The sequence below is a fragment of the Camelus dromedarius genome, chromosome 23 (genome assembly GCF_036321535.1).
Source record: "Camelus dromedarius isolate mCamDro1 chromosome 23, mCamDro1.pat, whole genome shotgun sequence".
Taxonomy (NCBI): Eukaryota; Metazoa; Chordata; class Mammalia; order Artiodactyla; family Camelidae; genus Camelus; species Camelus dromedarius.
Window position 1 is genome coordinate 16,108,707 of NC_087458.1, and position 26,181 is coordinate 16,134,887.

Here is a 26,181-nt window from a genome sequence, read left to right on the forward strand (position 1 = left end):
TTGGTGGTATAATTTGGACTTTCAGGGGTGTCATGCTAGGAGCTGAGGCAGGAGACAGGGCCTCTCCTCTCGAGCTCCCCGGCTCCCCTGTCCAGCTGGGCTGGAAAAGCAGGCAAGTGAGAGCAGGAAAGAGGGGGAAGTAGGTAAAGTAGGTGACATTTCTCAGCAAAGTTTGAGAGGGGCCTGGGGCCATGAGTGAGCTGGACCCTCCGAAGACCAGCGATGGCACTGTTTCTCGCCTGCTCCACGTGGTGGAAAGTGAGCTTCAGGCTGGGAGGGAAAAAGGCGACCCTACAGAGAAGCAACTCCAGATCATCCTGGAGGACGCCCCTCTCTGGCAGAGGTTCAAGGAAGTCACTAATGAAATGATCGTGACCAAGAACGGCAGGTGAGTGTATCTATGACCCTGCTGGGGCTGGCAGGGCTTGGCGAGGAAAGGGAGGACCCCTGAAAATTGAAGAGGCTGCCGCTCTTGGCTCAGAGGCAGCAGGGTCTGATTAGCTGAAGGACAGTCTCTCATGGCTTTCCCCCAGCCAACTTAATTAACTTCTCAGACATCACCAGAAAAGAGGAGGGTGAAGCCACCTGTCCTGCCCACATTTTAAATGAAGAAATTCTGGGAAATTACTATAAAGGGGCGGCATGTCCCGTGGGTTTGGGGAATGCACTCCAATGTCAGAAAATAATGTTAATTTTTGACTGACTGCCTGTCCTGGAGCAGATGATTATTCTTTGAGCTCCAACTCCATTCAGATAAGGTAAAAGGCAACTTTATTTGGAAGCTGCATGGTTTCCTCTGAAGTACAGCAAACTTGCTAGACACTTCTAACTAGATGAGGATTCGGAGGCAAAAGGCCAATTTAATCCCACTGCCTAGCCCTACATCTGCTTCCTTCCTCCTGGGTGTCTGTGGTGAGTGTTCATTTGAGATTTTGTGTTTGTGATGACCTGAGAGCTGTTGCAGTAATAGTTAATGAAACCGTAACATACTGCCCGAGGAAAGAGAAGATGACTTCTTTTTTCTCATTGCAACAAATTAGGAATGAACTGAAACGGATCTCTGTTGGCATGTCTTGGATTTGATTAAATTGAGCCCCGCTAAGTGGCTCTCAAGGTAACATTAGGAGCTTCTATTTAGTAGAGGAGAGAAAAATATTTAGAAAGAAAATCTTAGTGCTCCCAGCTTGGCCAAACTGGTCCCGACATTCAGCCGATGTTCGCTGATCTTTCTGTTCACACGGCCACAAAAGTACAAAACGTCGAAAGGCACTTTCAGTATGGTTAGTTTCAGCAGAATTCTAATTGTGACCCTTGAGAGAAATTCCGCTCTCTAATGAGAGAAAAGTCCAGGCTGGCTGAACTTCTGGCAGGCTGTTGTCCTTGTGAAAAATGCTTCCATTCCTAATGTCTTGCTTTCCTATTTCTGAATCAAGTGCACAGTATAGAGAATGAACTGTTCCTTGTCTATCTGGGAAAACGATGAACTTGAGTGCTGCTGTGTGACATTAAAGTGCTCTGTAAGTGACAGGTGTTCCAGAAATAAGGGTGTTTCAATGAAGTGTGACGATGAATCGTAGCAAGAATATCAACCTTGCTGGATGCTCAGATTTTCTCTCTCTAGATGAGTCCCATATTTATATTTATTTCATGTATAGGATTTATTTTTAACATTTATATTATAATTACACCTGTTCCTATTCTTGACCTATATTGACATATTATTTTTGGTAGAAAGAGATAAGAAAACATGTCTTTAATTTCAAAGAATCACCCCAAATTCCTCATTGGATTTATTTTCTTTCCTTTCAGAGATGAGTGATGATACACTTGTAAAACTTTTATACTGTTTGATAACAGGTAGAACTTTCTATTTGTTTATTGTTTTTTGTAGTTACTGGATAGTAGCTACACCAGCACTTAGCCTCTGTTTGGCTTTCAAAGTGGTCATATACAAAAGTAGAAAAAGTACAATCACCTAATAAAAATAGAGTTCTTCTATCTCAATAAGGAATAAGTAAGTTTCCAAAATCATTGTAAAATTCAATTTAATACTATGTCATATTGGTGTTTACTTCCATCATTTAAGAAGAGCTTTTTCTTGCCTTTTTGCACCTATATAATTTTTATCCACATTTAAAGTTTTAAATTCTTCACTTGTTTGAAGTTATGTCATATTAACTATGTAAAAATTATTCCTTGGAGAAAAAGTGTAATTATGGTCAACTTGGTTATTTTTATTTTCTATGGAGGCCCTGCTGCCCTTTCACCTGCTCAGTGAACTGAATCTTTTCTTAGGATTCTCTTAAGGTCTCTGAACCCTTTGGGGTTAAGATTTGGCAGGAGATAGAAAGTTCCTTTATACTTCAGATAAAGAAGGGAAGACGAATCTCTAAGAAACTGATGTGGCTGAAGATGAATGATCATGGTCTGGATGACCCTCAATCTCTTAGTTTCACAGAATACAATGTTAACAACACTTCCCTGTTCTTGATACAGACACACCTTTCATGTTTCATTGTCTTCTTTACTCTCCTCTTCACCTTTTGTTTTCCCTTCTTTTTCTCCTAACCATCTATTCCTGTATCTCTCCTTTTTACCCATTTCCCTCTGGCTGTAGACCCACTATGTCTCCACCAGATGCCCCGTCCCTGCCGTTCACACCAACTCCTGAGCCTGAAGCAGATGGATTTGAGGCCCTTCTCTGGGGAGAAGAAAATTCCTGGTTGTTAACCCCCAGCCCTAGCCCTTTTCATTTATGTTGCCCACCTGCCCCTGGAGGCAGTTGACTTTCTGACTTTTGTAAAAGCTTCGGGGCTGGGTGGGTGAGTAATCAGCTCCTGTACCCTTGAGCATAATTGTTCTGCGTTAATAGCAAGTTTTGAAGTCGCCTAGGATGGGTGGATGAATTAAAAGACTCATTTTCAAATGGAGACCAATTTATATATATATATTTTTTGTATATATATATATGTGTATATATATGTGTGTGTGTGTGTGTATATATATGACTTGCTTCTGACATTGAGCAGAAGTACCAAAGTGAGATTTTCCCCTGAAAAACACTGCATTATCCCTAGAAAGTGGGATTATGGTGGCCGCCTTCCCTCTGCCTGTCCCTCCCTCCTCCCTCGGTTTTAGTGCTGCTTTTCCCTTTCCTCCTTTTTTTTTTTTTCTTCTTCCCTGGTTTTTTATTTACAACGATTGGTTATTCATATTCAACAGTCATTCAGACATAACAATAATAATTATAATACCTCCCTGGAGTGCATTTGAATCATTTCCAGTGCATCCAGCTTGTAAGTACTTCCTTTCATCTACATCCTTTAGGCGAGGAACTAATATTTTAAGTTGCAGAAAAAAAAATTGTTTCAGGTTTCAGCGGCCAATAAATGAAATCTCTTATGCCTTGTATTTTCTCTGCTATAACATCTTCACTTTAGGGGAAGATGTTGTATTTCATGTGTATTTCCATGCAGTTAACTAATTTGACTTAAGTCTGTTTAAATTTGCCTTGAGGAGATTTTAAGAAATTGGAAGGATTTCTAATGTAATTAGGATTTCTATGTAATGTGTGTCTATTTATTATCATAAAGTAAGTGTTGAGATCGCTAAGTTGAACTTGCCAATGAAAGGAATGTTGGTGCAGTGAGCTCATGTTCATAGTTTCCAGGGATGGCGGTGCAAGAGGAGAGAAAATCAAGGCTGCACATCAGGAAATAATTTTCCATGCCCCTGTGGTCCATGCGTATTTTTTTTTTTTTTAATCTCCGAAGTTTACAGTGGCAGTTCATGAGAATCGTAGGAATTTGTGTGACCTGCCTCTACCTAGGCTGCTTCGGTGTCCAGCCGCCCTTCTCACGCCTGCTCACTGTCTCATAAACCCCAACATCCACGCACGCATGCGCACACGCTTCGCAAGCTCGAATGCGTGTTTCCTGATGGGAGGTGGAGGAAGGAGTTTACAAGTGACACTTCCTGAGTTTTGCCTTGAATCGTCTCTACTGTTCTCCCACCTAGAAATTCTGCCTTATCTCTGCCCCCTTTCTTCCCGCAGACATCACTCCTCATAGCCTCCTTCAGCAGTGCGGGCTGTCAAGATCTTCTGTTAGGGAAATAAAAACCGAAACGCTAGCCTTACAGCAAAGCAACACAGATTCGTGGGTCAAGCTCAAGCATCTGGTTCCTCGAGTATGGTTTTGGGGAGTGCTTATCCCCCTGGCACATTTGTTCCTCTGTATCTCCCTGCCTCTCTCTCAGGTATAGAGGCTGATTTACGTATTTCTCAGTTCAAAGAGTTCAAAGGCTCTTGGCTATCTCTGTGGTGAGCCACACCTTGGGAAAAAAAGGGAGAAAAGATCAAATTGATGAGAAGTGCAGTTCATCCCTGAAAACATAGCCTGGTTATGAGTGCTGTCCACAAGTAAATAGACAAGATAACCCAGTCCTGGCGAGGCTGGAGAAAGAGGCAGAGGGGAGGTAGGAGGAACTGAACTTGGGTTAGAGGCAGGGTATGTTCCAGTTCCAGTTACAAAGCTTCTGTAGGTTGACTGACTTTTATTTTTTCCGTTATTTATTTACTTCATTAGAGGACTGACAATACATAGCATCTCTTAGTTGATTCATCTAGTGATGAAAAAGTTAAAATAATTACAAAATCCTTGGCAGATGAAGCACTAGACAATAAAGCAACAATTGATTCTACCACGTTTTATATGAGCCTGGATGCTATGGCTTCTTCACTTCTTTACTTTCTTTAATTTTTTTTGTTAACAGCTTTATTGTGGTAATTCACATACCATTCAATTCACCCATTTAAATACACAATTCAGTGGTTTTTGGTATGTTCACAGAGTTGCGTGTATAATCCCACAAATAATTTAAGAATATTTTCATTATTCCCCAAGGAAACTTTGCATCCCTTAGCCATCACCCTCTGGTCCTCCATCCTCCCCAGCCCTGGCAACCATAATCTCCTTTCTAGCTCTATAGACATTTCATATGATTGGAAGCATACAATATGTGGTCCTTTGTGACTGGCTTCTTTCACTTAGCATGATGTCTTCAAGGTTTATCCATGCTGTAGCATTTTTATTGACAAATAGTATTTCATTGTATAAACATACCTCATTATGTTTATTCGCTCATCAATGAACATGTGGGTCGTTTCCACTTTTTGGTGATAATGAATAATGCTGCTATGAACATCTATATACAAGTTTTTGTGTGGGTGTGTATCTTCATTTCTCTTGCATATATACCTAGGAATGGAATTGCTGGGTCATCTGGTAACTCTGTCTTTTGACTCACTGAGGAACTGCAAGACTTTTTTTCCGAAGTGGCTGGACCATTTCATATTCCCACCAGCAGTGTATGAGGGTTCCAATTTCTCCACATCCTCACCGACGCTTGCTGTTGTCCACTTGAAAAAAAAATTGCAGTCATCCTAGTGAGGATGAAACGGTCTCTCACTGCGGTTTTGATTTGCATTTCCCTGATGGCTAACGACACTGAGCATATTTTCACGCGTTCATAGTTTCTTTAGAATATCAGTGTAGAGCTCCCAAAGGTAGCACGAAAGAAGAAAAGCCATTATACATTTTCTATTTTAGGATGCTGCATTCTTTGTGAGACCTAGCAAGATTCAGTTGAGAGAGAGATGAGGGCACGCTATTAGCAGCAGAAATGAAAATCTGAATTTTTGCTTCATTTTCCCTTAGCCACACTGGTCTTCTCTTTCCTCTATAATCCTCAGTCGTCCAGGCTTATATGGTCCTTGGGGGCTTTGGACTTGCTCTTCCTTTAGTGTATAGGTGTGTTCACATCACTCATTTCTGGCATTTGCTCATTTCTTCTCATTATTTAGGTCTTAGTTTAAGTTAGTTCACCCCTGGACCTACCTAAGATCTGTCTAGAATACTTCCTTACTCTTTAATCTCCTTATACACCCATTTTAGTTCCTTCATGGCACTCTTGTGATCTAAAATTATCTTATACATTATAAAAACATCTGTTGATATTTTTGTTGCCTGACTTCTCTGCTAAAACGTAAGCTTCATGGATAGGACACTGGGTCTGCAATTTTTTTTTTTTTTGCCATTGAATCCCCATCTAGAGAAGTTCCTGGCATAGAACAAGCACTCAAAAATAATTTGTTAAATAAATAAATGAATCTTTAATTAGGTATTAAGATTTAGGAAAGCATCGAGGGGGCTTTTCCTTTCAGTGTAGCCCAACCATATTTACTTTCTAGAAGGATCAACAAGGAGAGAGAGAGAGAGAGAAAAAAAAGATGTGGTGAATGTAATAAAAGAGGAGGCAGTGGGGGCGGGGTAAAGGGGCATGGGCTTGTGCTTCCAGAGCCTCAGTGTCCTCATCTGTAAAATGGACATAATAACATTCACCTCCTTGGGGTGAAGTAAGACTTCAATGAGATATACATACATTAGGTATCCGTATCTAATACTTACGTACACACACATAGAGATTCACATACATTAAGTCCTAGGTGCAGAGTAAAACTCAGTCTGTGTTAACTATGATCATTTGGAAGACCATCTTGCATTAAATCATCCCTTGAATCTTGAGTCAGAATTATGTGAAACTTCCTAACATGTCCCATCATGAAGACAACAGCCGTGCTGCCATGCTTGCGTGGCTGTGTCACTGTCCCGGCAGTTCGGCACGTGGGGAAGATGTGCTGCGTGAGCTTTCTCTTCTTTCTTTACTTTCACGTGCACTACATATTTTTACTGAGACTACTATTAAACTTTAACGTGTGAAATGACAATTAGACACATTTCGCTCCTGCGTTTTCCTTTAAAAAAATAAAATGAACGTGACTATTTCAGAAAAAGCACTGGACCAGAAATCAGACCCTCTCTCTGTGTACCTCATACAAATAAGCCAGGCTCCTGGCTCTCAGAACGACCCTATCTGACCCGTAAGATCACTTCTGATGCCTGCTTTAATAATTCTTTGCAAATGGCATTTTGTGCTTTCAGAGAGCTTGTTTTCTACACGTGGCTGCTACTATTAAAATAATTGAAAACGTTGAAGTATTTTGTAAAAGGGAACCATTTAGTCTGATATAAAGAGAAAGGATAGATAAAAAAAATTCTGTCGAAGAAAGAAGAAAAGAATGTGTAACTGGAAGAAGTTAGACGACACGAACAGCCTCCCTAGGGGAGAACTGTCATGTTTTGGTTAACGTTCCCGTCTAATCGTGTCATTAAGGAAGGGGAGCGATGATGTAAGTGATGCAACACTCAGGCAAGACCTGGATTTGGGATGCATCATGTGGTGCACCTTTCCCCTGAAAAGTGTCATTTAATTCACATACTTGTCTTAGCCTTCTATTTAAATTAACTTTCTCTCCTTAAGCACACCCAGACAGAGGGAGGGGAGAAACAGTTCTGCTGGGAGTCAAGGGCTGGAGGAAGCCACCAGATTCTGACTGAGTAGGTCTGGAGTGAGGCCCAAGGTTCTGCATTTCTAATAAATTTCCAGGTGAGACTGATACTGCTGATTCCTGGGCCACTCTGAGTAGCATGTGACTAGACCCTAGATTGTTAGCGTCTCAACTTGGGGATTCAGATTTTTAAAAGATGTATTGACAGACAGGACTGTCTGGTCATGATGAGGGTGTGCCTGGAAATCAGGTCTTTTGAGAAGGTTGGAGCAACTCAGAATGGGGAAGGGAAAATAAACTAAAGAGAGTCAGAAGCTTGGTGAGATAGCTTCTCCAAATATTTGTGAGGGTAAATTTGCTGGTGCCATTCTAGAATGTGGGAGAAGGACCAACACATCCAGATCAGAATGAATAAAGGCATATTTTTTGAACACAAATTCCCACAAAATGCTCAATGAAACGATGGTTCCACTGTTACATTAGTGCAGAGCATGCACAACCCTAGCTCCTTCTCAAAGGCTCATGGTGCACACTGGTGTATTAAAGCCTCTGACAAGTCCTGCAGAAAAGGAAATTTGTATAGTCAAAGGTCCCATTCAGTTACTTTACCACAAAACTACATTTTCCCTATTCACACTATTACCGTTATTCAGAACTGGTGTCCTTTGTGAGACGGAGAAGGGATGCTTTGCGGCATTAGTGCAAGAACCTGATGTTTGCTGGGGGAACCTTTGCAGAAAGTGCTCTGTCAGAACATGGCCTCTGACTATACACCTTAAGCTTCAGTTTCCTCCTCTGTTAAATGACTAGATCAGGGGTTTTCAGACTTTAGAATGGAGCATAATATTTTAAAGTAAAAGTATTTCAATATAAAATACATTGGTAAAAAGAGGCTCTGTTGGAATCGGGGCCCCTGGTCTGGCCCCACTACATTTGGCCTCCCCGGGGCATTTTCGGCACCCCTGAGGCCCTCCATGGACGGTCTCCTCAGAGTGGAAAGATGACCGGACAAGGCAGCAGGTGTCTCTCACACTCGAACATCCTTCCTGTGGCTCAGCGTCTGCCTTTTCTTTTAGACGGATGTTCCCAGTCCTAAAGATCAGCGTCATGGGGCTGGACCCCAATGCCATGTACTCCCTCCTGCTGGACTTTGTCCCAACGGACAGCCACCGCTGGAAGTATGTCAATGGGGAGTGGGTGCCCGCGGGCAAGCCGGAGGTCTCCAGCCACAGCTGTGTCTACATCCACCCCGACTCCCCCAACTTCGGGGCCCACTGGATGAGAGCACCCATCTCCTTCAGCAAAGTGAAGCTGACCAACAAGCTCAACGGAGGTGGGCAGGTACGGCGGGCCGCCCCACTACACCAATCAAGAAATATCAAGGGTGCATTTAGGCAATTAGGGGGTCCTCACCGGCCTCTTCTCTCACGGAAGCCAATTATTCCCTGGAGTCCAAATGTGAACAGGAATAAACAGCTCTTAATTGGTGCTTTCAGTTTTTAATGGACTTCCTGATGTTAAGAGAGAGTGAGAGAGTGCAGTAGTTTACTTAATCATCGGGGCCTTTCAGAGTTTTGTCTTGTGTGTGGTGCTTTTTACCCAGCCCGAGAGGAGGGAGATGTTTGTGGGTACCAGGGTTTTGTTATTTCCTCTCCCCGCTTTTTTTTGGTGTAAGTGGCATGTTGGCAATAGACAACTACCTTAATAAAAAGCTGCTCCTAAATGAAATAATTGCTCCCTCCACTTGGGCATTATGATAATTATCAATAGAATATTGAATCAGCTTAGGGTTTTCAGAAAAAAAAAATCTAAACAAACCTTAAATAAGGAAGGTTTTATTTAAGGTCTCCAATTAGAGTAAACAAGATTTTGAGGCTTTTTATTCTTTTGTTTTCTCCGGTAGGATTGCGAATCCTAGTGAACTGTGTAAAGTTGTTATTTGCTTTATAAAATGGTCACTGTTTTGGGGGGCTTAGCGACACAGCATGGAGGAAGAGGTCTTGTCCCCCAGATTTCACTTTGGTCAGCCTCTTAGCCCTGTCTTTTCGCCCCTTCGCTGATCTCTGTGCTTAGCCAGCTGGGACGTATGGGTTCTGGTTTTAGGGGTGGGAAGTCTTCCACCCAAGTCAATTCAGAAGGTTCCAGTTCTTTACTAAGACAGGAACCTACAAAGTAAACTGTTATTCCCTCCCAGGTTTCACAACATGAGGCTTTCCCAGTAAGCCTTTGATTTGAATCACAAAGAGTGGATTATATGTCGCCTGCAGACAGAAGGTAGCATTACTCTCCAGGTAGTCACTTGTGACCTGCAGCCCTTGGCAGCATTTTGAGATATTAAGATTCCTCATAGGAAGAAAAACAGTATGTTTTAAAGGATCAAAATCCACCTTGTTGTGCTGAAAATAGGGAAAGGAAAAAAAAAGGAAGCCAGGATTTGGGCAGACAACCGAACACTCTGCAGACCGACTCCCCCCAGGCCACCCCGCTTCCACCCTTGTACAAGCAGCGCCATAGTACGCTCTCCCCAGTCGTCTCGCGGAGACGGGGGTCCGCGCGTGTGGCCCTCACTGGGGCGGCGCTGAGCTTGGGGCTAACCACAGGCGCGAGGTCAGCTGTCACCTGTGACGCCCCAGGCTTTGCATGTCTTCTCCGTCTTTTCTTCCACCTCAACAGATCATGCTGAACTCTCTGCATAAATATGAACCCCAGGTTCACATAGTGCGCGTTGGAGGCGCCCATCGAATGGTGATGAACTGCTCCTTCCCTGAAACCCAGTTCATAGCCGTGACTGCCTATCAGAACGAGGAGGTGGGCGTGTGTGTGTGTGTGTAACTGTCACCTGGGAGAGTGTGGTGGGACCGGGTGGTGGTGCATTTATTGCCATGACCAAGCTGGGATAAGAGGTAGGTTTTCCAGGATTCAGTTGCACTCAGATACTCGGGGCAGAGATGAAGTTAAACAGTGAGGCAGCTGCTTTCCACGCCCGGCCTTCCCCGCTGCTGGCCAAAGGCCCACCAGCGCCTCCTCTCCTGATGCCAGTGAGGCTTGGTGGTGCCTTGTCACTCAACCTGCACAAACTCAGGAGTCCTGGCTTCCAGGGCCTGGGGCGTCCTTGCCTGCACAGAGCTGGGAGTTCCTCCTGCTCTAAAGCAAGTCCGCGGGAACTGACCCTGCCCTGCACTCCCTTTGGGTTTGTTATGCTATCTGTCCTATTAGTTAGCTTTTTGGGGCACACTTAGGTCTTTTTTCCTGTCTCACTTGAGCCACTCTGGTGGTTAGAACCGAGTAGCCAGAATCTGGTCTCTGTCAGCTAGTTGGGAGCGGGATTTTTGGGTCCATTCACATACATTAGGCCTGCTGGTCACCAGAAGCACCTGATGGGTTGGATTATTTTTGATTAAACTTAAAAAAATATTTTAAAGCTAACCTGTGTTTATTAAAAAAACCTCCACAGGATAAACAAATAGTACATGAGTATATACAGTGAAATGAAAAATAAAAGGTAAAAATGTACTCTTTCCCTCCTGTGTTTTGAATCCTACTCCCCAGGGACACTACAAATAATAGCTTAAAGTGTGAGATTTTTTAATACATAGTCTGTGTATATATAAAATATATGAGCATATAGATTTTCTCACGTAAATTGTCTCGTGTTGTACATATTAGTCTACAGTTTCTTTTTCTCCCCTTTTTAACAGTGTCTTGTGAATATCTTTCTGTGAAATTAGATTCAGGCATATCCCCTCTTCTGAAATGCCTGCAGAGGATAGACTGTATTTCAGGCAATCAGCTCTGAACTGATGGACATTTAGGTCATTTCTAGTTGTTTGATTTTCTGTGATGAATAATGCTGCAAAGAATATCTGAGTACATCTACTCCTGCTTGCTTGCATGGGTAGGCACCTAGAAATGGAATCGTTCTGTTGAGGAGTAAGTGTGTATGTTTAGAACTCTGACAGACAAAGCCTCAGTGCCTCCCTCCAAAGAGCATTTCCGTTTACAATCCCCCCACCATTCTCAGCACTGGCGATCACCTACCTTTCTCAGCTTTGATAATCTGATAGGGCAATACAAATGGTATCTTATTGTTGCTTTAATCTGCATTTCTTGATTTGGTAGCTTTAGAAGATTTTGGGTTCCCATCCTACCAACTGAGTCAGGTCTCCAAGGATGGTACCCAGAATGTATAGTTTTAAGAGTCTCCTTAAAGAATTCTGATTGTCATCCAGGTTTAGAAACTACTGCCTTAGTGCCTGCAGGTGAAATTAGTTGCAGATTTAACTCACATCACAGATGTACAAGGAAATGTAATTTTTTTTTTCTATAGGTAAATCTGGCCTCTTGGCTGAGCCCCTCCAGGAGGCCAGTGGGAACAGAAATTTACGAAATATCCGATCATTTAAACAGGCCCTCAAGTAGTGCCCAGTTTTTGTAGGCTGAAACATTTTGCTCCTCAGTTTGCCCCCCTCTGCTGTGACTCTCTGTAGGACAGAGTGGGGGTCAATGGGGGGAGGGTGTGGCTTTTGCAACTTTGGAAAGTGGGGCTGAGTTGGGGGCCATATCCTGGCCTCCTCTGGTCTCTGGGACGATGCCCCTTGTCTACTCACCTGCTGCCTACTCCTTAGTCTATGTCTGGTGGAACCTGTCATCTGGTTGCCTGCTGGGTAAGTGCTCAGAAACTTCTCCTGGACCCATGCTGGACAGTCCCCTCTGACCCACCAGCCGGGCTAAAAGCCTCCCCTCAGCAAGCACCCAGCCTCTGCCGTATTTCTGGTCTTGAATATTCCCCAGGGGAATCAAGTGCAGGAAAATCTAACTGCAGAGCTTCCCTCTCCTGAAGACGTATCCCTGCCAATTTGATGTAGATGCACCCTGAGAGGAGAGCGGGCACAGGGGTGGGTGAGGGAGCCAAACTCTTCCTCTATCCAGCAAATGTTTGTTGAATATTATTACATACTGTATGTAGCTCCACATGCTGGTAATGCTGCACTGTCCTCAAGGCGCTTACATCCCAGTGGGGAGAGATGAGAACAAAAGATATATGACCTCTATCTACCTCTATCTCCGTATGTCCCTATCTATCTATCTATCTATCTATCTATCTATCTATCTATCTATCTATCTATCTAACGGCTCTGAAGAAAAGTGAAGCAGGCTAAGGCTGAGGGTGGGATGGGGTGGTAAAGAGTGACAGTGGGTGGAAGTGATTGTTAATTTTTTTGTGTGTGTTAACACAGCCCAGTGAGTAAGTGATTATTTAAGAGTTAGGGATATGATGCTCTCACCTGTATACCCTCCACCGTGTCCCAGGGACTAGAAAAGTAACTGACACCTGGCAGGTGCCCAATCACTGTTGAAAAAAAAGAATGAATGAGCAATTGAATGCTAGTTTTGGCACATCAAGCGTTGTGCATTTCTAGTGCTTTGTCCTTTCCTGGCTCACTTTATACTGCATTCACCGTTTTCACCCCATGCAAAAATAATGTGTTCCTTGCTGGACAGCGCAATAGTGATTTCATGCAGAAGTAAGCAAACAGACATGGAAGGGGAGGAAGAAAAGAGAGAGGAGAATTATTCTGATTGTATAGAAACTTACAGGTAAAGGTAAAGGGTTCTGTCTGCTCACACATGTTCTACTTTCACTAACACTTCTTGTCTTTGTAAACACAAGATAACAGCTCTCAAAATCAAGTACAACCCTTTTGCCAAAGCCTTCCTGGATGCCAAGGAAAGGTGAGTATAGAAATTTCAGTGAAATCGTATAATTTCTGTCAAATGTGAGATTTATAATCATCTTGGAAGGAACTAACTAGCAGCACTTGCAATACCTTTGATAGAAAAACGTTTTCAATATTCAATCCAATATCCAACAAAATCAGCAAAACACAACAAACTTGTAATTACCTGTCGCTTATAATAGGGGTCCAGGAGAACCTCAGACTGATAATGTTTTATCAGCTTTTTTTTTTCTTTACTATAGATTCTTAAAAGTAGCACAATCATATTAAAAAAATTAGTGATTTGAATTTTTAATAATTCACTCTGCCACAATTATCTCTGAGTAGTATTTCAATTTTTAAAAAACTAGATTTAGCCTAGGAAAGGTGAGTAATTCATATGAGTAATTCATAAAGGTGAAAGGTTCATATCTTTCAGATCTGAGAGAAGAGAAGTTGGAGACTTTGAGGGTGTGAATGATTACCTTTGAAGCACTCAGATTTTATTGCCTGTGTTTCAAGTTTTTACAATAACTCCTGTAACTGATCTTAACAGATCCTTTTCATCTTAAAGGCTCTGGATTAATGCACAGATGTTTACAATGTTGTGGCACGGGGGTCTATCCTATCAACATTTGATTTAATTTTGATGGCGTAGAAGATTCAGCTTTTTCAGATAAGTTATGTAATAAAAAAAAAATTAGGACTTTGAGCAAGAGATCTTGGATTTGAGTCCTAGCTTGGCCATTTCCTGGCTGTTTGATCTTGGATTTGAGTCCCAGCCTAGCTGCCTATTGGAGCTTGCATAAGTCAGCTGACCTTTCTGAGATCTACTTTTTAAATCGGCAAAATGGGTGCAGTAATATTTCCCTCACAGGATCGCTGGTGGATCTAGCATATCACAGATGGGACTGTGCCCTGAAGTCCTGTGCAAATCTTGACTGTTGGTATTGTTACTTGAATTTTGTCAGGTAGGCGCACTGCCCACCAATCAGCAAGATCAAGCTGATTAAGCATAGCTGTAAATAAGGTAAATTGGAGTATCCATAAAATTGGAGTTCAAAGTGCAATTGCACAAGCAGATAAAGTAGGCGGAGAATGGTGGAAAGATAGTAGCTTTGAGAAAAAAGGTGTTTGATTTTCTTATTCCAAGAAATGGATTGCTCTCCAAAGAGGGTTTGGGGTATACTGTATGCTCGACTTGAATAATCAGCTGCCCAGCCACGGTGCACTTTCCTCACTGTTTCAGGAACCACCTCAAAGATGTTCCGGAAGCCATCTCTGAGAGCCAGCATGTGGCCTACTCTCACTGTGAGTTGGGTGAACACTGGGTGGGAGGCGCCTGGGGCTACACCAGGGGGATCTCCACCACACTCAGGCTTTTTGTTTGTCGTGACTGCTTCAGGCTTGTTCCAAATCTTCTATCATGACCAACAGGTTATGTCTTCCATTCAACACAGGTATAAGCCCTTACAAGAATTCGCAGAGAACCAACGCTCCTTGGGTGGGAGGGGGTTGGGGAGGGCTTAAATAAATCCTAGGTAAGGTACAAATTATAAGGTTGAGTGAAAGAAGCCAGACACAAAGCAGTACCCACCACATGCAGCTTATACATAAGTTGAAACACAGTGAAGATAAACCAATGGTGTCAGAAGCCAGAACAGTGGCTACTTCAGGGTGGTGGCAGTGATTAGGAGAAATTAGGGAAGGGGTTAAGGATGCTTGTCGTATTTTCTTTCTTTCTTTTCTTTTCTTTTTTTTGAAGCATTGTTGATTTACAATGTTGTGTTAGTTTCTGGTGCACAGCTTAGTGAATATTCTATTTCTTTATTTGATAATTGTTGCTTGAGTGTTTTACTTTGTAGAAACACATTGAGATGTGAACTAATAATCTGTGTACTTTTCTGTAATATTTCTAAGTATAATAAATGTTTTTTATTCCAAAAAAATAAATCCTAGACAGGCGATAAGAAGAGTAATGTACTGGGAACTGCTTAGACTCTGTTTTTGTGTCAGTGAGGCTGAAGAGCTCACAGAAGTGCATTCTGGGTATATCTCCTACCCTTACGCTCCACTCTTGTCTCTCTGTTCTGGATTTCTTCTGTTCTTAGTACTTGCTAATTTTCGCATTGGTTCCCGCTGCACTGCCTCAGGAAGGCTGTAGCTTTGTGTGTGAGGAAGAGTGTGCATTTGCTGACTGGGAAGCTGCAGGGAGAGTCGGAGTAATACGTCTGGGATTCTGCGAGTAGGTCGGATGTTCCTGACAGGGTGCCCCTCTCTCTCTATCTCAGATCAGAGAGGGGACCCCGTGGTAGGGCAAGTCTTCCAAGCTGCAGCAGTAACCCAAGGTCAGTGGCATCAGAGCATCTGAGATACTCTTTAACTTGCATGAGAGTTGTTTGCTAAGATCCCCTCTGCAGCTTTCCAGCTGTGGAGTTCTTGATTCCCTCCTTCCCCCCAAATCTTGATGCATCTTTCATTGCAGAAGTGTCAGTACAGCCACATAAAGAGAAGGCGCTCTCAGAAAAGCACTTAGAAAAAGTTTTCTCAGGACTTTTTTCTTTTTGTCTAGTTACCACCTGTCACCATTATTGACTATATTCCCCGTGCTGTACATTTCACCCCCATGGCTGGTTTGTGACTGGTAGTTTGTGCCTTTTCATCTTCCTCACCTATTTATTTTCTCCCACACCCATCTTTTCTCTGGCAACCACCTGTTTGTTCTCTGTGTCAATGAGTCTGTTCTGCTTTGTCGTCTTTGTTCATTTGCTTTGGTTTTAAATTCCACATATAAGTGAAATCACATGATGTTCGTCTTTCTCTCTCTGACTTACTTCACTTAGCATAATACCCTATAGGCCCATCCATGTTGTTGCAAACATCGAGATTGCATTCTTTTTTCTGGCTAATATTCCATATATATATGTATAATATTATATATCTATATCTATATCTACCACATCTTCCTTATTGATTCATCCATTGATGGACACTTAGGTTACTTCCATATCTTGGCTGTTATAAATAATGCTGCAATAAACATAGGGAGGCACATATCTTTTCCAGTGAGTGTTTTAGTGAGTTTTCCTTTGAAAACTGCTAAGAAGTGGAATTGCTGGATAAAACAGTAGTCCTATTTTTAATTTTTTAAGAAACCTCCATACTGTTTTCCATAGTGGCTACACCAATTTACATTTCTGCCAATAGTGCACAGAGGGTTCCATTTTCTCTACATCCTCACTAACGCTTGTTATTTGTTGATAGTAGCCATTCTGACAGGTGTGAGGTAATATCTCATTGTGGTTTTGACTTGCATTAATCTGATGATTAATGATGTTGAGCATCTTTTCATGTGTCCGTTGGCCATCTGTAGGTCTTCTCTGGAAAAATGTCTTTTCAGGTCCTCTTCCCATTTTTCAACTGGGTTGTATATTTTTTTGATGTTGAGTTATATGGGTTTTAAAATATTTTGGATATTAGCCAGATATATCATTTGCAAATATCTTCCCTGATTCAGTAGCTGGCCTTTTAGTTTTGTTTTTAGTTTCCTTCACTGTGCAAAAGCTTTTTCATTTGAAGTAGTCCCATTTGTTTATTTTTGCTTTTGTTTCCATTTCCTGAGGATACAGATTCCGAAAAATTATTGCTAAGACCAGCGTCAAAGAGATTACTGCCTATTCTTTTTTCTAGGAGTCTTATGCTTTCTGGTCTTACATGTAAGGATTACTTTTAATCCATTTTGAGTTTATTTTTGCATGAGGTGTGAGAAAGCAGTCCAGTTTTATTCTTTTCCATGTAGCTGTGTAGTTTCCCAGCACACTTATTGCAGAGGCTGTCTTTTCCCATTGTATATTCTTGCCTCCTGTGTCATAGATTAATTGACCAGGTAAGTGTGGGTTCATTTCTGGTCTCTCTGTCCTGTTCCATTGGTCTATGTGTCTGTTTTTGTGCCAGTATCATACTGTTTTGATTACTGTAGTTTTGCAGTATAGTTTGAAACCAGGAAGGGTGATACGTCCAGCTTTGTTCTTCTTTCTCAAGCTTGCTTTGGCTGTTCATGGTCTTTTGTGTTTCTGTGCAAATTTTAGAATTATTTGTTTTATTTCTGTGAAAAATGCCTTTGATATTTTGGTAGGGGTTGCACTGAATCTGTAGATTGCCTTGGGTGGTATGGTCATTTTAACAATATTAATTATTCTAATCTATGAACTTGGTGTATCTTTCCATTTGTTTGTGTTGTCTTCAATTTCTTTCATCAAATAGCTTTCCAAGTACAGGTCTTTTACCTCCTTGGCTAGATTTATTCCTGGGTATTTTATTCTTTTTGATACAATTGTAAATGGGATTGTTTTTTAAATTTCTCTTTCTGATAGTTCATTGTTAGTGTATAGAAACAACAGATTTCTGTATATTAAGTTTGTATCCTGCAACCCTACTGAATTCATTTGTTCTCGTAGTTTTTTGGTGGTGTCTTTCGAATTTTCTTTATATAGTATCATCTGCAAACAGTGGCAGTTTTACTTCTTCCTTGCAATTTGAATTCTTTTTATTTCTCTTTCTAGTCTGATTGCTGTGGCTAGGACTTCCAATCCTATATTGAATAAAAGTGGTGAGAGTGGGCATCCTTGCTTTGTTCCTGATCTTAGAGGGGATGCTTTCAGCTTTTCACCGTTGAGTATGATGTCGGCTGTGGGCTTGTCATAGATGGCCTTTATTATGTTGACGCAATTTCCTTGTAGTCCTTGTCTGTTGAATGTTTCTATCATACTAGGGTGTTAAATTTTGTCATATGCTTTTTCTGCGTCAGTTGAGATAATCGTTCACAAACACAGTTCTGTGAAATATTTTACAGCTTTCAAAATGCTTTGCAAGACTCTTCTCAAAGTGTCTAGCCAGCTCCCTCTTTTTACTCTCAGAATCCTCTTTGTGGGGTAGTGATGGGAAGCATTAAGTCTCCTTTTGCTTAGAGTGGGAACTAAAGACACCTTCCCACTGGGCAGAAACAGAGAGGCCTTGACTCTTTCTGGGTCACCAAATTCAACATGTTCTAGCAGCTGTAGATCAGTGAGGAACACACGTATCTAACACCTCCTTCTTAGACTGACTTTTAATTTAATCCAACTAAGTCAGAAACAACTTAACTTATAGTTCAAATAGTATTTTATATAGCCAGGATTCCAGTGTTTCTTAAGAGGTTTTCCAGACTTTGATAGGAACTGTCACCCGTCTCCAAAGAAGCCAGCTTTGCTGCTAACATGGAAGGGGAGTGGTGGTGGGGATGGTGGTGCCCAACTCCACATGGGCAGACACGGTGTTGTGCACGGAGAAACACAGCCGTGCAGAGCGACTGGTAACCTGATTTTGGGCGTGGACGTTCACAGAGTCTTCCTCTTGTCTCTCCTAGTGGGAGGCTGGATCTTTTCCAATCCGGATGGAGTGTGCACAGCAGGAAACACCAATTACCAGTATGCTACTCCTTTGCCTCTGTCTGCTCCACACACCCACCCTGGCTGTGAGCACTACCCCGGCCTCCGAGGACACCACCGGCAGGCGCCCTACCCTTCTGCGTACGTGCACAGAAACCATTCTCCCTCAGGTGTGTGGTTCCGCTAATTAAACCCTTGGGGGTGGGGGTGTGTGGGTGGTGGTGGTGAGAAATGGATAAACAGCTAGCAGATACAAGTAACTGAGGACAGAACCCCTTTCATCCAATGTATGTAATGTTATTGTATATTAGTAGTCTAACGTTTTATTTCATATACGAATAGTTAATTATATAGTTATGGCATTATTAGTGGTTTATAATTGTTTGAAATAATTACAAAAAGTAGGAGACACTCAGTCTCCCAGTTTCTAACGGGTGTGAAAAGCCTCCTTCCAGGGCGCTGGCTCACTGAGCAGTTTCAGGCTGCGTCTCTAAGAAGTTAAGTCGTGGGGAGTCTGAGACACTTGCCATCACGTGGCTCTTCTCTACAGTTTTAGTGCCTGGCTCTGCCCAGGGACTACTGCGCCCAGTGTTGGAGAGCTATGAGGAAGGTCTCTGGGAAGCTGGGTCACTCCACCTCCAGGCTTTGCTTTGATTCAGCTGGAGGCATGTAGACCCAACCTTGATAATTTTTGCAGTCTGATTATTTTTTAAGTTGACACTGTTTTGTGTGTGTACTTTCTTCCTCATTGACTTCTGCCTTGTCTGCCTTGGTCTTGTGTGCAAGCCAACACCTTGCCTGGTTATTAGGTGTGTATGAAGGAAGGGAGATATGAAACCAAGGGTTGATTTCTCATTCAGTTATTCATGCAACAAATATTCGTTGAGAGTTGACTCTGTGTCAGGTTTTGTTCATGAACGAAATAGATTAGTACACTCCCCTCATGGAGATTCTATTCTCATACGGGGAGACTGACATGAAATAAAACACGTAAGTTAAGTTGATGGCATAGGAGATGGAGGAGAGTGTTAAGATTCCAGCCTCAGGGACACTCTGAGCTCTGTATCTGCTGAGGACTTTGCTGATCACCAGCTACCTGTCCCTGTGCCCATTGCCTGCTACTCCCAGCAATGTTGACAGCTGCTGCCAGGAAGGGAGAAAATGGAGCTTAATGACATCAGAAAGTGAGCACTGTTCTCATCTAACCGCCTGCTTCTTTCCCCTGGTCGGCACACAAAACACATCTTCTGAGCATCTACTCTGCACCAGGCACCCTGCTGGGCAGTGGGGATGGGAAGGTGATTAAGGTATGGTTTCTTCCCTGGAGGAGCTCAGGGCTACATGAACACATAAATAATTCATCCTAATACAATGTAGTGAGAACTCTAATGTGGTCCTCGGACCTTGCAGCATCACCTGGGAACTCGTTAGACACGTAGACTCTCAGGTTCTCCTTCTGAAAGAGCCTGCAGTTTAACAAGATCCTCAGGCGATTCTTACGCACATTAAAGTTTGAGAAACATTCTGTAAAACACACAAGCCAAGGTGCTATGGGAATGAAGGAAAAAAGAGCAGCCTGATCTACCCAACAGGCTTGGTGTCTAAGCTGAGATGTGAAGAATGACTGGAAACGCGCAGAAGTGGGAGTGGCCAGGGGTGAAGACGGACGGCATGGGACACAGGCAGAGGGGGAGGGCACTCCAGGTGAGAGAGTGGCGTGAGCAAAGACACAGAGGGATGAGAGAATCTGGCTTGTCTGGGGAATGGTTTGGGACCAGAGTGTAGAGGGAGTGGAGAGAGGAGATCATGGAGAGGAGAGACTTGGCTAGGTATCCATGGAATCTTCTTCCTCTTTCTCCTCTTTGCCCCTCCTTCCTCCCTTCCTCCTTTTCCTTCTTCCTCCCTATTATGTATACACTATTTATGCAAATGGAGATTCAAAGACATCAAAGACACTCTTCTTGAATGTTTAAATCTACTTGGGGCTGCTGAGAAAGAGAGGTCCTGGTCCTCAGAAATCTCTGGGGCACTGGTGGTCCTTAGGCTAATCTCAAGGGGATGATGACATGGCCCACTTTACAGGGGAAGTGAGTGTGGAGACGTAAGTTAAATCTGTGTCATGAAGGACACAGCATCCTCCCTCTCTGCACCTCATCTGTGAAATGGAGATAAGAAGTCATTGTTGTGATGATTAAAAAATGAACGGTGTGTGACAGATGGTTGACATTCAGTAAACCTAAGTTCCTCCTTTTCTGTTTCCTTCGGGAAGTACCAACAAACTGTAGGCACAGGCAGCACCGGCCATGGTTGTATTGTGACCTAGGGTAACGTCATTGGTCACCATCTTTGTATGTTTTCCACGCTCCATCAATTGAACTGTTGTTATTTCCCCAAAGTGAATTTGATAGAAACCTCCAGCAATAACCTGCAAGTGTTCTCTGGAGCCGACAGCTGGACTTCCTTGTCCTCCACACCTCACGCCAGCATCCTGTCCGTACCCCACACCAGCGGACCAATGAATCCGGGCCCTAGGTAAGACCAGCGCCAGTCACTTGCTCACTGGTCTTAGGGGTTTACTTTCACTCTGGGGACTCGAGTTCATTCTTTTTCCTAGGGTGGCTTGGTCCAAGCTAATGTCCTGACTTCTGAGCCCCTAGGAAGTGAAAGTAACAACAGGACCAACCTTTCTCCCCTGGAGGAAGTGGGGTGGGAAAGCACCTGCTCAGTCATGTGCTCTTTCCTTTGTAGCTTTGGTATCTGATTTTTAAAAGGGAAAAGATGTAATGGCCTGGGATTGTTTGTCTTCAACCAGTCAGAAATCTGTGAACCATGGTAGTAGCAGAGGGATACTGAAAAAGGGGAGCCGAAGGGGAAAGTGTAAATGCACACTGAGAATTCAAGACCCCGGATTGTCTGTATTCTCATCAGCTGCTCATTCTCACAGGGGGACAGATTTGGGGTGCCCAGGCCACCACCAGGCAATAGGGCTGAGTCTAGCATGTAGGACCTGTGATGTAACTCTCACACCGGAGACCTGCATTCAGTTCTGACTTCTGGGAATCAGCGTAGTGGAGCAGAAAGCGAAGGGTCCTGGAGTCTAGAGCTTGGGCCCCAGTTCTACCTCCTATTGACTTTGTGACTTTGTGTAATTTTCTTAGACTCACTGAGCTTCAGCTTTCTCATCTGTAACATGGAAATAATATAAGCTACTCAGTAGAGTTGTGATGAGCATCAAAATTAGAAAAAGCATTAAAATGCTTTGTAAGCAGTAACATTCTATATACACGGCAGCTGATATGTTCAACATAGGTATGCAGAATTTTGAGGTTTAAAAAGAGATTCAAAATTAAAAGATGTCCCATCTTTTTTGGGGGGAGGGTGTTAGATGACATGATTTTTAAAATTTTCTTTTTTTAAATTGACGTATAGTTGATTTACAACGTTAGTGTCAGGTGTACAGCAAAGCAATTCACTTATGCATGTACCTGGGTGTAATACACAGACAGAATTTTGAAGACTTAGTCAAAAAAAAAAAGGATAAAAATCTCAACTTTTTTAATACCAAATGTGTGTTGAAATGATAATATTTTGAATAGTTTCGTCACATAAGTATTATTAACAATAAGTTCATTTTTTTTCTTTTTATCTTTTAAATTTTTAAAAATGTGGCGACTCAAAAATTTAGCCTTGCATTCATTGCTCACATTTGACAGTGCTTGACTGGGGGGTGTCAGGGAAATGCACTGACCGGGGCTGCGGCAGGAAGTGAGAAAAAGAGTGTCCTTGAAGATACTAAACAATCATGTGCTAAGTTCCATACCAGATGCTTTATGTGTGTCGTTTATAGTTCTCAAAGACATCCACAAGACTATTAAAATCCCTACTTTCCTGATGGAGGAACTAAAGCTCAGAGGCATTAAAAACTTCCTGAAGGTCATACAGTGAGTAACGTTAACTCAGAGCCTGTGGTTTTCCCACCAGCCCAGCAGGCATCAGGGAGGGGCTCCGACTGATATTGTGGAAGAATCTCTTCTGGAAACTGGGGTCAGAATCCCAGCAAGCTGAACTGAAAAGGAAAAAAAAAGGAAAAACAAAAGGGAAAAAAAAAGGGGGGGAAAAAAGGAAAAAAAAGGAGAAAAAAAAAAAAGGAAAAAGAAAGAAAGAAAGAAAAAAAAAAGCCCAATGCCTGGGCTTCGGCAGGTTTCGTATGGTCCAGAGTTGTCTGAAATGTGGCAGTGCAGGGTGACGTTGCTACCTCTGGTTTCCTCCATGTCATGTTTAGCCCACTGCTGACTCTATAAAGATTTTGCTAAAGACAAGTGTTCAGCACTGTCATTGGGTAATGAGCCTAATATCAAGCAAAGCAATGTCCGGCAATGCAGAGACTCCAAAAAGTCAGAACGGAGTGATGACTAAAGGCCTGGAGGGTATTCTACTTGTTTCAATTGTAGTCATTTTCATCGAGGTCCTGGTGCAAAACTGTCTGCACATTACAATCAAGTGGAAAGCGTTTAAAAGTCCAGGTACCGCATGCCAGACTGAGTAAATCAAAGCTTCTGGGGATAGAACCCAGGCATCGGTGTTTTTTCAAAAACTTGCCATGTGATTCCAATGTACGGCCACGTTTGTGAACCAGTGCTATTGGATGAAAGAAGTCCAGGAAGGTGGTCCAGCTCCTCAGCTGTTCTGCCGGGGACCAGAGCTGACGGTTGGAAACCTGGGATGGAAGAATTGACTGTAACAACCACCGTTTACTGAGTGCGATGTGCTAGGCACCACGTACTCATTTTCTTATTTAATCCTCATAACAGTATCTCTAAGGTATGGATAATTATCACTCCAAATGTTGAAGATGTAGAAACTGAGGCTCATATGTTAAATAATTTGATCAAAGTCACAGAGCTAATTAAGTGGTGGTGCTAGGATTCAAACTTAGGTTTTCTGACCCCTAATGTGTCCTGGTTTTCAGGCCACAGCACCTCTCTTGGTCAGTGAGAGATCTTACTCGCAAGCACCTTGCTGCCCAGATAGCCGCCTTTCACTCCGCTGCCCATTTACACAGGCTGCAGGGGAGGCCTAGAGAAATGATGCTCTGTTCAAAACTGAGCACCTTGCTAGTGGCAAGGCCCGCATCAAGATGCAGGGCTCAGAATGATGCATCGTCTGCTTGTTCTGGTACATCTTGCTGCTGCTTTGCAGCCACAGGGCCAGTCTGTGTCAGAGCTAGAAATAGAGCCGTGGCCAGGTGCCCTCTTCCCAGACCCGTGCCCCTCTCGGGGCTGTGTGCGGGCTTGTCAGGTGTTATCTGGGAGTGCCATCCAGCATCCTCTCCCCCTCTCTCTGTCTCCACAGCCCCTACCCGTGCCTGTGGACCATCAGCAACAGCGGCGGGGGCCCTGCCGGGTCAGGCTCAGAGGTGCACGCCGGCTCCCCGGGAGCGTTTCTGTTGGGTAACCCAGCTGTGACTTCGCCCCTCTCCACCCAGGCGCCCGCTTCGGCCGGTGTGGAGGTTCTGGGGGAGCCCTCGCTGACCAGCATTGCCGTGTCCACCTGGACAGCAGTAGCCTCGCATCCTTTCTCGGGCTGGGGCAGCCCGGGTGGGGGTGGGCGCCATTCTCCCTCCTCGCTGGATAGTTAAGCGGGATCCTAGGGGAGGTGTCAGAGGAGAACCTGCTTTGTGTAGAGCTCGTAGAAATCCCATCTGCCGATCACAGGGAGTCAGACTGCAGGGTCTCCCCACCCAGTGAGCAGAGGGCTGGGTGGTACCGGAAGCCTCCTGGGAGATGGTCTAGTTTGACGATGCTAATTTTGCCACTTGCATCTCTCCGCCGTTTTCTCTGTGTGCTCCCGTTTTCTCTGAAGCGTATCCAGTCTGTGCTTAGGCCACAGAAGTTTGCTGAGACCTTCCTTGTGTCCTGCCCCTTCCTCTCAAATGATTCTAGAAGGCTGCCCTTCCTGTTTTGTGGAGATGATGCAAAGCTGTTAAGTGAGCTCGAAGTTTACCCAGCCTAAAGCCACTGCTCTGTAGCTTTGTGCAGCCCTGAGAAGTACGTGTGGCCACAGAGCTTCTGATTTGAGACCAAGAGAGGGTACAAGTTCATGGAGTGGAGTTAACAAAAATAGGACTAGTCACTTACGACAGCACTGAGAACTGAGGAAATGGAGATCATGTCACTCCCTCGCTCAGAAACCTTCGATGGCTCACCATTGTCTACAGGATGAAGTTGTATCTCCTTTAAGTCCTCTACTATCTGGCCTCAAACCACTTCTCCAGCTTTTAGCTCCCTGCTGCCCCTTTAACATCCTAGACTGCAGTCAGAGCAGACCTTCTGCCTCTGTGTATTGACCATTCAGTATACTTTCCCATCTCTGTACCTTCTCCCCTGCGGAGACATCCTACTCTGTTTAGTCCCACCTGAGTGAATCCTGTGCTTCTCCCAGGGACTGGCCCAAGCACCAGCCCCTGCATCAAACATCTGATCGGCTGGGCGCATTTGATCCGGCTCCCTGTCTCCCACTGGTCTTGCCACTGATGTAGAGCTCACCTATTCTGCCTTGTATTTTTATTGCCTGCTCTTGCGTCTCTCTCCCACTAGACTGTGAGCCCCTGGAGGGTGAGGCCCACCGAGCCTTCTTGTCTGTTCCCCACGGCCCCCAGTACTGGGCCTTGCCCATAGTAGGTGCCCAGTAAACACTGGCGGAGTCGACTTGGCGTGAAGTGCGTGTGCTAAAAGCCAGAGGTGGAGCTCGCGGGGAGGCAGAGCTAAGAGGCACATGGCCTGGGACAGGGCAGCGGGTCAGAGTGGGAGCCGGGGAGCATGTGAGTGTTCCGTCTGAGGTACAGCCCGTGCTCAGTGATGGATGAGATAAGGAGACAGTGTGGACGAGAGCCATTATTCCCAAACACCGCTCCTCGCAGCCCCTGAGCCAGGCTCACCTGGAACACCTGTTAGAAATACAGATTCCTGGGCATACTCCACACCTCTTGGATCAGAATCTTTGAGGCTGGAGTCCAGGAGTCTGCATTTCAAACCAGCGCGCCAGACCCTGGTCACCGCACCAAATTTGGAAACAACTTACCTGAAACAAAGAAATGGAATGATAACTACTCCAGGAACCTCGTTTCTGATAAGAGTTTCAGCCTCTGGCCCAGCTTCGGCCACTGCTGTAGCTAGTGAGCAAAATCACTACGCTGGTATCCTTTTCCTCTCCCATGCACTACTGGATGTGCTGACAACTCTGGGAGTGCGGTTTCCAGACCCGGCTGATGGGCAGTTCTCCCGGCATCGACATCACGCTGCACTGGCCAGGCAGCCTTCTCAGGTCATCAGTGGCGGAGCCTCAGGTTCTGCCCCCGGAGCTGAGCAGTGGCTCAGCCGCTCCCACCCCTAGTCTATCAGTGGAGCCCACGTAATCCCACCATCCCACTGCGCCGCGCCTTAGCCTGCATCCGTGGCTCTTTCTACAGAGAAGGCTCTTTTAACAGATTGTGCTTAGCGCTGCCTGATAACTTCAGTGCCATTCCATTTTGGACCTGGCTCTCTGGAAACAATGCCCCTCCAACCACGTGATGCCCTGGGAGGCCACTCAACCACACTCACGGTGGCCTGGCCAGAGCTCTGGGTCTCTA

At 44.0% G+C, this 26,181-nt stretch overlaps 1 protein-coding gene across 2 annotated transcripts; it reads left to right on the top strand.

Annotated features, from left to right (window-relative positions):
• TBX19 (T-box transcription factor 19) lies at positions 1-24,346 on the top strand. 2 transcript variants are annotated; one of them, XM_010984467.3, is made up of 8 exons: positions 1-388; positions 8,485-8,749; positions 10,082-10,216; positions 13,080-13,141; positions 14,375-14,436; positions 18,530-18,721; positions 20,948-21,083; positions 23,904-24,346. In XM_010984467.3, exons 1-8 carry the CDS (start codon positions 192-194, stop codon positions 24,187-24,189), a joined length of 1,335 nt encoding a protein of 444 aa, XP_010982769.1. In that variant the 5' UTR covers positions 1-191; the 3' UTR covers positions 24,190-24,346. The 2 variants fall into 2 exon arrangements, with proteins under 2 accessions (XP_010982769.1, XP_064334032.1); XM_064477962.1 differs by lacking the exon at positions 10,082-10,216.
• Positions 24,347-26,181: the final 1,835 nt, after the last annotated feature.